At 48.5% G+C, this 10343-nt stretch overlaps 3 protein-coding genes across 3 annotated transcripts; 2 read left to right on the forward strand and 1 right to left on the reverse strand.

Moving 5' to 3' along the window:
* Window positions 1–1180: 1180 nt before the first annotated feature.
* Window positions 1181–5953, forward strand: MGYG_09147 (hypothetical protein; the record flags this gene model as incomplete). Its single annotated transcript, XM_003170007.1, has 1 exon — window positions 1181–5953. One exon carries the CDS (start codon window positions 1181–1183, stop codon window positions 5951–5953), a length of 4773 nt encoding a protein of 1590 aa, XP_003170055.1.
* A 116-nt stretch (window positions 5954–6069) lies between these two features.
* Window positions 6070–7790, reverse strand: MGYG_07300 (hypothetical protein; the record flags this gene model as incomplete). Its single annotated transcript, XM_003170008.1, is given in 4 exon segments — window positions 6070–6265; window positions 6326–6641; window positions 6647–7637; window positions 7728–7790. Coding segments are annotated over 4 exon segments (1566 nt in total).
* Window positions 7791–8169: 379 nt separating this feature from the next.
* Window positions 8170–8862, forward strand: MGYG_07301 (hypothetical protein; the record flags this gene model as incomplete). The annotated part of the gene is made up of 6 exons (XM_003170009.1): window positions 8170–8192; window positions 8244–8314; window positions 8491–8600; window positions 8674–8699; window positions 8763–8788; window positions 8846–8862. 6 exons carry the CDS (start codon window positions 8170–8172, stop codon window positions 8860–8862), a joined length of 273 nt encoding a protein of 90 aa, XP_003170057.1.
* Between the last annotated feature and the right edge of the window lie 1481 nt (window positions 8863–10343).

Below are 10343 nucleotides of genomic sequence, written 5' to 3' on the forward strand. Positions count from 1 at the left end.
TATTTTAACCTCCGTTAGCTAGCAAGTCCTTTAGTAAGTATTTAGCTTATTCTATCCGGGTTAGGCTTGTAGTATAGTCTCACTAGTATTAATAGTGGGTAACTAGTCTTACTATCTAGAATAAGTTATTTACTAATAGTAAAGGGTATTTTTAGCTTCTAGTTAGTTAGATATATACTAGTAGATTATAGTTTCCTATTTATAGTGTGATACTAATATTTATTATTCTCTATTTCTAGCCTTACTTATTAACTCTCTAGAAGCGGTAGTTTAATCTAGTTAGGTAAAATATATTATTTACTTAAAGGTAAGAGGTCTCTAATTCTATCCTGGCGCTATATATACTATTAGTAGTTCCTATTATACTAATAGTACCTAGATTTTACTATACTATTCTCTAGGCTTATTTTCGGCTAATAGTATTATTACGTAACCTATAGCGTGCCTAAATTGCCGCATTTACTTAATCGCATTTTCGCCTTTATTAGTCTCTTATTCCCGTAGATCTATTAAATAAGTCGCTTACTCTTATTAGTAGAGGGTAGTAAGCTTAGCCTATAGCCTCTAAAGCTACTAGTATTTATATAAATATTTAATTTTATAATTTGCTATAATAATTTGGTAATTAAGTTCTTTATCTTTAATTTCTTATACTTCTGCGAGAGATTAAGCTAGAGTAGTCTAAGCAGATAGCTCGTTTTTCTAAGTTATAAGAGTCGCTTACTTAGTAGTATTAATTCTACTTAGTATTACTAGTTCTCCTATTCCTATTTATTTAAAAGGTGCTATTTCAGCACTCATAGATACGGTTATTATTTATTAATAAGTTTTTAGTACTATTTTATAGCTAGTGTTAGGAACCGACCCCTGGTAGAACCGACCATGGGTCGAACCAAGGGTACGAGGTGCAGCAGCTACCGTGAGCTGACTAATCACCATGCCCACCGAGGGTATAGGGCACACTACCCTAAGCGAACACCGGGTCCTATAGATACCCTGGGGGGACCCAGGGTTGAAAGGACCAACGGTTAGTCTTGTTACAACAGGACCCCTACAGTATTCCCCCATCCGTCATCGAGGACCATTGCAGTCTCTCCCAACAAGTACGGGAGAACCAACCTCTGATACCGCCCAGTACCAGAGGTCTAACATTCTAACCGTTCCCAACGACTTGGGAGACATGACTGCAACAAGGAGCCGTGCGCACCTGCAGGAGGGTGAGACACAACCTGCAGGCGACATGCAGGCTGAACCACGCTCATTGGTGGACCAAATTGCGAACATGACTGCAGAGGAACGACAGGAACTGCAGAGGTTACTCACCAATGAGACGCAGGCGCGTAGCCGCCAGACCACACCAGAACGACGCGACGAAGGGGCTCGACGCCCGGAGTACCAAAGGCTCCTACCAAAGGTGAAGACCCCGACGTGGGACGACCTCACCCTAGGGGGATGCTCTACCTGGTTCTACCAGCTGGAGGACACCCTACAGAATACCTTCCTGGAGATTCCAGACGAAGCAAAGGTAGTCTGGGCCAGGCAAGGATGGAAGGCCAAATCGAACCTTATGATCGAATGGCATAACCAAGCGGAGGCTGGCCAGACAATGCCCCGGACCTGGGAAGGATTCAAGGAATGGTGCCGAGACCAAATCGAACACCCTACCAACCGAGGCATTAATGCCATCCTTAGGTTCGATAAAGCAAGACAGCGACCCCAGCAAGACGTCAAGTCCTTCTTTAATTATATCGAGGGTCTGCGCAACGATCACGGAGCGGATCTGCCCGAGGAGTACCTAGTGCCTTCGACCATTGGAAAGCTTCTCCCGGACCTGCAACATGAAATCCAACGACTCCAGAGCAAGCCAGGATCCATGGAAGAGCTAAAAGCCGAAGCCTATAGGCTGGAAGCGGTGCTCCGGAAGAAGGACCAAGATAAAGGGAACAGGGCTATGAGGGATATGCCTAAGCCAATATACCAAGGGTCTCGCGATAACAAGCGCCGCCAAAACCAGGATAGAGACCCGGCGACGACACAACTAAATAAGAAACGCAAGAGTGCATTCAACTATATTACCCCTGAGGAAAGGGAACGCCGCTTCAAGGAGAAGCTCTGCCTGGCCTGTGGCAAGAAGGAGCACATGGCAAAGGATTGCCCAGATAGAGCAAGGCTCCTAAGGGAGAGGCCACAAGACCAGAAAAGGAATGATAATCCCAAGCTCCTTGCCATACGAGCAGACCCACGCACTGTAACGACAGGGGTCGCTTTACCACCGCAACTAGCTACACTGAAGCCCCAAGGAAAGGAGCAGGTACAGGTTCAAGCCATCGTTGATAGCGCGGCGGACTATAACTTCATTAACCCGACCTTGGCCCGACTGTTCATCGAAGAGACTGAATGGACCCTAGGCGGGAAAATAGACCTCGCGGACGGAAAAAAGATGGATACCCAGGGTACGACCCTAGCGAGCGTAGCCTTGAGAGACTACCGTGGGGTTACCCGTACGCAGAAGGTGACCTTCGTGATTATTCCCATGGTCGACATCGAAGTGATCCTGGGAAAGCCATGGCTAGAGGAGGTGAACCCGAGGATCAACTGGAGGGAACACTGGTGGCACTACCCACACGCCGTGGAATGGGTGGCAACCCCAGAACCCGACGAGTGCGGAGCACCTGCGACGGTCCAACTCCTCTTGCTAACGCTAGAGGAGAAGGCAGTCGGAAAAAACCAAATACCAAGGGAGTTCGAATCTTTTGCGGATGTCTTCTCGGAGGAAGCGGCCTATACGCTTGCTGACCCCGGGCTGGTATCCCACGAGATCGAGCTAGTGGAAGGGAAGGTCCCTCCCCACTTACCCTTGTACAACCTCTCAGCTAAGGAGTTGCAGGTACTGAGGGAGTACCTCGACACCATGCTGAAGAGGGGCTGGATCAGGGAGTCCAAGAGCCCTGCTGGAGCACCCTTGCTCTTTGCACCTAAAGCGGACGGTAGTCTACGCACGTGTGTTGACTACCGTGGGCTCAACAAGATGACTATAAAGAACCGTCTTACCTTACCCCGGGTCGATGAGATGCTGGATAGACTAGCAGGTGCTATGTTCTTTACCAAGCTCGACCTCAGGGAAGCGTACCATAGGGTACGTATCAAGGAAGGCGATGAGTGGAAGACGGCCTTTAGGACAAGGTACGGACACTATGAATACCTCGTAATGCCATTTGGTCTAGCTAACGCACCTGCAACGTTCCAGGGGTACATCAATCGAGTCCTTACAGGGTTAGTGGACATCGCGTGTATTGTCTACCTTGATGACATCCTTATCTTCAGTGCAAGTAGGGAGGAACATGTAAAACACGTTAAGCTAGTACTAGATAGGTTGAGGAAGTATAGATTGTATGCAAAGCTCTCCAAGTGTGCTTTCTTCCAGGTATCAGTAGATTTCCTAGGGTACAGAGTGAGCCGCGGAGGGGTAAGCATGGATCCTACCAGGGTTACTACGGTACAGGAGTGGCCGGAACCCTGTAGCTTCCATGACATCCAGGTGTTCCTGGGGTTTGCCAACTTCTACCGACGTTTTATACGCCGGTACTCCCATATCGTGACACCCATTACTGAGCTACTCAAGGGTTCACAGGGAGGGAAAAAGAAGGGCAAGTTCACCTGGACCCCAGAGGCTAGCAAGGCTTTTAGGGAACTAAAAGACAAGTTCCTCACAGGACCCTTGCTCCAGCACTTCGACCCCTCGAAGCCTATAAGGGTGGAAACGGATGCTTCGACGTTCGCATGCGGAGCAGTGCTCTCCCAACCCTACGAGGAGGAGGGAAGGAAGCCTGAGTGGCACCCAGTGGCCTTCTGGTCAAAAAAGCTGGATGACACCCAGAAAGGCTATGGCACGCCTGACCAGGAGATGCTAGCAATCGTAAAGTCGTTTGAGCAGTGGAGGCACTACCTTGAAGGAGCGCAGCACACGGTGCAGGTCCTTACAGACCATCATAACCTACAGGGGTTCATGAAGCAATCCAAAAAGGTATCCCACAGACGCCAGGTCAATTGGCTGGAACAGCTAGCAGCCTATGACTTTGAAATAGTCTATAGGACAGGGAAGACCAATCCTGCGGACGGTCCGTCCCGCCGTCCGGATTACAGGGGTGTTCCTGAGGAACTACCAACCCTAGATAGGAAAAGGGAGTACGAGAGAGGTCTCTCGTTAGCTGCACAGGAGACCCTGAGCAAGCTAATTGGGCAAGAAGTAGCCAGGGAAGGCTACGAAGGGCAGGGGACGAGAAGTCCTCCCGTCCAGGGGGACGACCGAGAGGGTCAAGTCTCCCAACCAAGGGAGCTCCCGCCCAGAGCTGACCATGGCTATCCGGTACGTCATGTGTCTCGCCTGCTAGCCGTAAGGGCGGCTACAGGGGAAACCGCAGATTCCTTGCCAAAGAAGAACTTGCTGGAATTGATAGCTTCACTACAACGGGGGGACGCCTTCGCGGTAGAGAAGCTAGCACAGCTGCAACAAGGAGCGGGTAGAACGGGAAGGCAGGACCCTGACGTAACTGCGGGTACCCCAAGGGAATGGGGGCAGACGTCAGCAGGCCTGTTGACCAAAGGGGAAAGGGTATACGTATCGCCAGATGCGGCAGTGAGGCAAGAGATCCTGCGTATACACCATGACGACCCCTGGAGTGGCCATTTCGGGGAGCGAAAGACCAGAGCCTTGGTACAACGGAAGTACTGGTGGCCGGGTATGACCCAACATATAAAGGAGTACGTGCAGACATGTCAGATATGTCAAAAAGCGAGAGCTCCAAGGCACAAGCCGTACGGGCAGCTGCAACCCTTACAACAGGCAAAGCAACCCTGGAGTTCAATGTCGATGGATTTCATCACAGACCTCCCGGATTCGGGACCAAAGGAAGGGGCCAGGGGACACAGCAATGCTATCCTGGTAGTGGTGGACAGATACACCAAGCTAGCTAGGTACTTCCCCTGCACCAAAAAGATTAAAGCAGAGGACCTTGCAGACATCATCTTCAGGGAGATAATCACCAAGTATGGTACCCCTGAAGAGATAATCACGGATAGAGGTGCCCTCTTTACCAGTGACTTCTGGTCGACCCTGTGCTACTACCTGAGAATAAATAGGAAGCTTAGCACAGCCTTCCGACCGCAGACGGACGGCCAAACGGAGGTCCAGAACCAGATCCTAGAGGGCTACCTGCGGAGATATATCAACTACAAGCAGTCGGACTGGGTTGACTGGCTACCTCTGGCGGAATTCGCATACAATGCTTCCGACCAGAGCAGCACTGGGACTTCCCCATTCATGGCCTTGATGGGATACCACCCAAGAAGCCCTATGGAGATAGAGGTAGGGGAGCCTAGGCGGCTGAAGGACGTCCAAGCAAAGGAGAGAGCCTTGTTGATCGCGAAAATGAGAGAGACCTTGGAGGAGAACCTAGGAAAGGCCAGGGAGGACCAGGCCAAGTACTACGACAGAAAACACGACCCTATGAACTTCAGGGTAGGGGACCAGGTCATGCTCTCAACAAGGAATATCAAGACGCAACGTCCAAATAAGAAGCTCGATAGTAAGATGATAGGACCCTTCACGATCAGGGAGCCTATTGGCAAGCAAGCATATCGCCTAGCATTACCTCCGTCCTACAAGATACACCCCGTGTTCCACGTCTCCCTACTAGAGCCATTCAGGGGGAGGGAAGGGGAGGAACCCGACCCCCCTCCAGCAGTGGTTATAGATAACCACGAGGAATGGGAGATTGAAAAGATATTGGACCACAGGATGAGGTATAGGAAGACTCAGTTTAAGGTTAAGTGGCTAGGTTACCCCTTGGAAGAAGCCACATGGCTCAGTAAAGCAGACCTCGAGAACGCACCCGAGATCCTTGAGGAATACGAGGAAACCCTTAGGAAAGAAGGCAAACCAATACCAGAATAAGAAAAACCATTGGATTGCATTAACTACATGAGCCTGTGAACAAAAGAGAAGAACAAACCACCCAGGGTATCAAAGGAGCCAACCACCACCAGAACACCAAGGGAAGCCAACCATCATTACTTCTTGGGGGTTCGAACGGAACGTCCAGAGCGACGGACCTTGCGAACGGGGGAAGGCAGGTCCTCCTCGCCAGAAGCAGCAGGAGAAGAGACTGGGGCACCCCCAGCGTAAACATCCTCCAAGGACTCAGTACCAAGGTTGCCACCAGCGGTAGCAGTGGGGTCCTGGAACCAAGCAGAGAGGTTAGCATCCCTCTACAAAGGTCGGTGTTAGGATAGACCCAAGGGAAAAGGGACAGGAGGTGACACGTACCTTAACAAACTGCTCGAGTTGAGTGGACTGAATGCTGGGAGTGGGCGAAGCGGCAGGGGACCTATCCCGGCGTTGCTTCTTGAGGTAGGAGTCTCGACAACCCCAGCAGCAGAGCCAGAACGTTTACCCTTGCTGGAAGGGACGCCAGGAGCAAGGGGGACAGCGGCCCCAAGGGGGCCATCTCCGTACCCGGTGAAGGAGCCAAACCGGCGTGGAAGGGGATCAACGCCGCGTCGGCGGCGGTCAACAGATCCAACGAGAGCGGAAACCCCAATAGGAGGGGTGACAGGAGCGCCAACACCGCGGGGGGACGACCCTGACGAGGTGGACCAGGGGTCACAACGGAAGCGGGGATTGAAGCAGCAGAGGTCGAAGTGATCTGAGTAGAAGTAGTTTGCTGAAGAAGGGTCGCGAACCCTTGATTAATAGCAGCCGTGACGCCAGCAAAACCGGTCGTAAGGGTAACCCCCAAGCGCTCCATGTGGTTGTCGAGGTCCTTACGTAGGTCACGAACCCGACCAGAAACACGGCTAGTACCAATGTCGATGTTCTCGAGACAGCGGGACATACTAGCTTGCATCAGGGTGCGAAACTTATCAAGGTCGTCCCCGACCTCTACCTCGAATTCAGGGGTAGGAGCACTCTCGTCGCAGGCCTGAGAGTACAACAACATTTGCTGCAGGAAAGAGACGTTCTCCCTAGTAACTGTCTCTCGGGTGGTACTAGCATTCAAACGATCGTTAACCTGGGTAAGGGTATCAACCAGAGTCTCCAGAGCAGTGACCATAGGAGCAGTGGTAGCAGAGATGAAACCCGGGGTAGCCGCAACAGGGACGTCAGTAGTGGTGGCAGGACTGGCAGTAGGGGCAGGACTGGCAGTGGTGGCAGTGGTCGCAGAGGTGGCAGGGCGCGAACCCCTGGTCTTGCGGCCAGGAAGAAGACGATCCATGGCTTGTGCCCTCAGGTCAGGAAGCACAAGCGGGGCCAAGGCCGCTTGAGCAACCTGGGCGAGGACAGGAGCAACGGGCTCAGCACCCACGACGGCCGATCTAGAGGTGGCAGGGACCTGACCAGTAGCTGCAGCAGCAGGCTCTTTCGCAGCAGGGGTGGAGGCCTTGGAGGTGGCAGCCTTGGAGGTGGCAGCCCTACGGGCCAGACCACTACGCTTGTTTTTGAAGACCTGCTGGGCAGTCTGCAACTTCGCATGGGACGCCTGAACCAGTTCATCTCCGTCCTCATCGTTGATACCCATGATGTATTCCTGATGAGCCTGGATCAGGGCATTGGCCGGCAGGGTGAGTTCAGGGTCGACCTAGCAAGCAGCGACAGAGGGTTAGCCAAGGTATACGCGTTGAAATAGCAGGGAGCGTCCAACTCACAGCATCACACGAGCGATTCAGACGTGTGCAACGTTCACATGGGGTACCTGCTTGATACAGGCAATCAAGCTCCAGAACCCGGTCATTGGAGGGGTTTGTAACAGCATAGATGTTGCCTAGGCATCGCGCGCAAGGCAGGGGGGTACCATCAACAGGAAGGGAAGACATGGCGACGGCTGGGAGAGAAGAACAACGCAGGCAGAAATGAGGTGTTGATAGTGGTTGAGGGAAGGAAGGAAGGAAAAGGGTGAAGAGAAAATTTTCAACCATAACAAAGGACAGAAGAGCCGTTGCTAGGTTACCACCAGGGAACCAAAAAGGGAAACACAGCAGAGGAAAATCACGTGGGGTACAGCGGAAGCCCTAAGCCCTTGCCCTACCTTGGCGTGGTCCTTCGTGGGGTTCGGAGGCCGAACCCCCGGGGGGGGGGATACTGTTAGGAACCGACCCCTGGTAGAACCGACCATGGGTCGAACCAAGGGTACGAGGTGCAGCAGCTACCGTGAGCTGACTAATCACCATGCCCACCGAGGGTATAGGGCACACTACCCTAAGCGAACACCGGGTCCTATAGATACCCTGGGGGGACCCAGGGTTGAAAGGACCAACGGTTAGTCTTGTTACAACAGGACCCCTACAGTATTCCCCCATCCGTCATCGAGGACCATTGCAGTCTCTCCCAACAAGTACGGGAGAACCAACCTCTGATACCGCCCAGTACCAGAGGTCTAACACTATACTCCTCTTCTATTAAAATAATTTAAGCTCTAACTCCTATAATAATAGCGATATTAACGAAACCTCTTATTATATCTCTACTACTAGCTCTAATAGATCTTACGCGTGCTATTAATAGTATAACTAAACTAACTATACCTAATATTATTATACTACTAGTAGGTAATACCTTCTAAACCTTCACGGAGTTAGGTAATGTATTAGCTCTAATTAATAGCTTTAATAATATAGTTAATATCGCGGATACCCTCTAATAGGTAATTAATAGTATAATTATAGGTAATATTATTTGACATCTGCTACTAGACTAATATAACTAGGCTATATAATAGATATATAAGATATAGTAAGTCCTACTAATAGCTACTACTTCTCTCTAACTCGCCTTCGATAATACTATTAGGGCTTCCTAAGAACTAATAATAGTATTAAATAAGATATTATAGAATATCTCTATAACCCTTAGCTAGGCTATAGTAGACCTCCTAGTGCCTAAACTAGCCTTAACTACTAATACTAGGGTAGCCTTATCTATCTAGAAGATACCTCTAATAGTCTAGGAAGTACTATAGCTATCTAATACTAATCTTATCTTATATATACGCGAGGTTGCTACTACTATACTAAGTAATAAATCTATAAATAGTATAGTATAAGAGGGTAATAGTAATAACGATAGATCTTTTATCTCTTAGCCTTAATATCTTTCTTTCTATCTAGTTATAATAATATCTATTTTAGGTATTTTATAATAACGCCGATAACTATTTCTTAGCCTAATATCCGCTATTTAATAATAATAATAATAATATATTTTTCCTTCTTACTTTCTCCCTTTTTTCTTCTCCTTACCTTACTACGCATAATAATAAGCACGACGCTTCTAGCAAGGAATAATAGATAATAATAGCTATATTTTTATTTCTTATATCTTCCTTTCCCTTACTATCTAGTGACATTATCTATATAACGTTATTTTATATACTTTAGCTTCAAAACCCCCCGGTATATAGTGTATGTCCTCTATCCTTATTACGTGATAGAACTTGGCCTTATACTACTATCGAACCAACTTAGAGGAAATGAAGCAACATATTCAATACTAACACGACGTTATACGTTAGTAGCGTGCCTTGCACGCTACAAAGAGAGATAAGGCAATAGGCCTTTTTAATAAGGAGTAGGCTAGCTAGGCTTAGTTATTTTTACTAACTAAGATCTAGAATAGGAAATTATAGCTATAGAAGGTAGAGTAGAAAAAGTAGGCTTAAGCTACTTAGGCAGAGCAGGCCAAGTTATAGAAGGCTATTTAGAAGGATATATAGGTATAAGAGGCTACAGAACGGAAGGCTCAGAGGCTTATAGAGTAGTAGTAAAAGTGAGAAGAGAAGGAATAAGCTAAAGCTATAGCCAAAGCCTAGCGCAAGCAGGAATAGCAGCGTAAGGTAGGTAAAAAAGAGGCTTAGAGACTTATAAAAGAGGCTTAGAAGATATAGAGTAAGGTAAGAGCTTCTTCTTTACCTTCTAAATTAGGTAAAAAAAAGTAGCCTACCAAAGGGTCTACTCCTACTCCTCCTACTCCTTCTATTCCTAGTTACCTCTCCCTATCTAAGTTAAGCCGAAGCAGTCGCACTATTAAGCCAAATACTTATTTATTTTCCTAATCTAACGAATTTATATATAATTTGAAACTCTACTATTGTTAAATATATCACAATTTCCTATTTAACTAGGTGGCTATTGAGATATTCGATCGAATAAGAGGCGAACAGAGATTTGGCGCTATTTTTGATGGGTATACATTTGGTGGTGGTGTACTTTGGGTGGTTGATTACGTTAGTTACGGACCATCATTTATCCGTCGTATCAGGGTTTGAGGCAGCAGAGATCCTAAAACAAGT

Source organism: Nannizzia gypsea, genomic scaffold (genome assembly GCF_000150975.2).
Source record: "Nannizzia gypsea CBS 118893 supercont1.7 genomic scaffold, whole genome shotgun sequence".
NCBI classification, from domain to species: Eukaryota; Fungi; Ascomycota; class Eurotiomycetes; order Onygenales; family Arthrodermataceae; genus Nannizzia; species Nannizzia gypsea.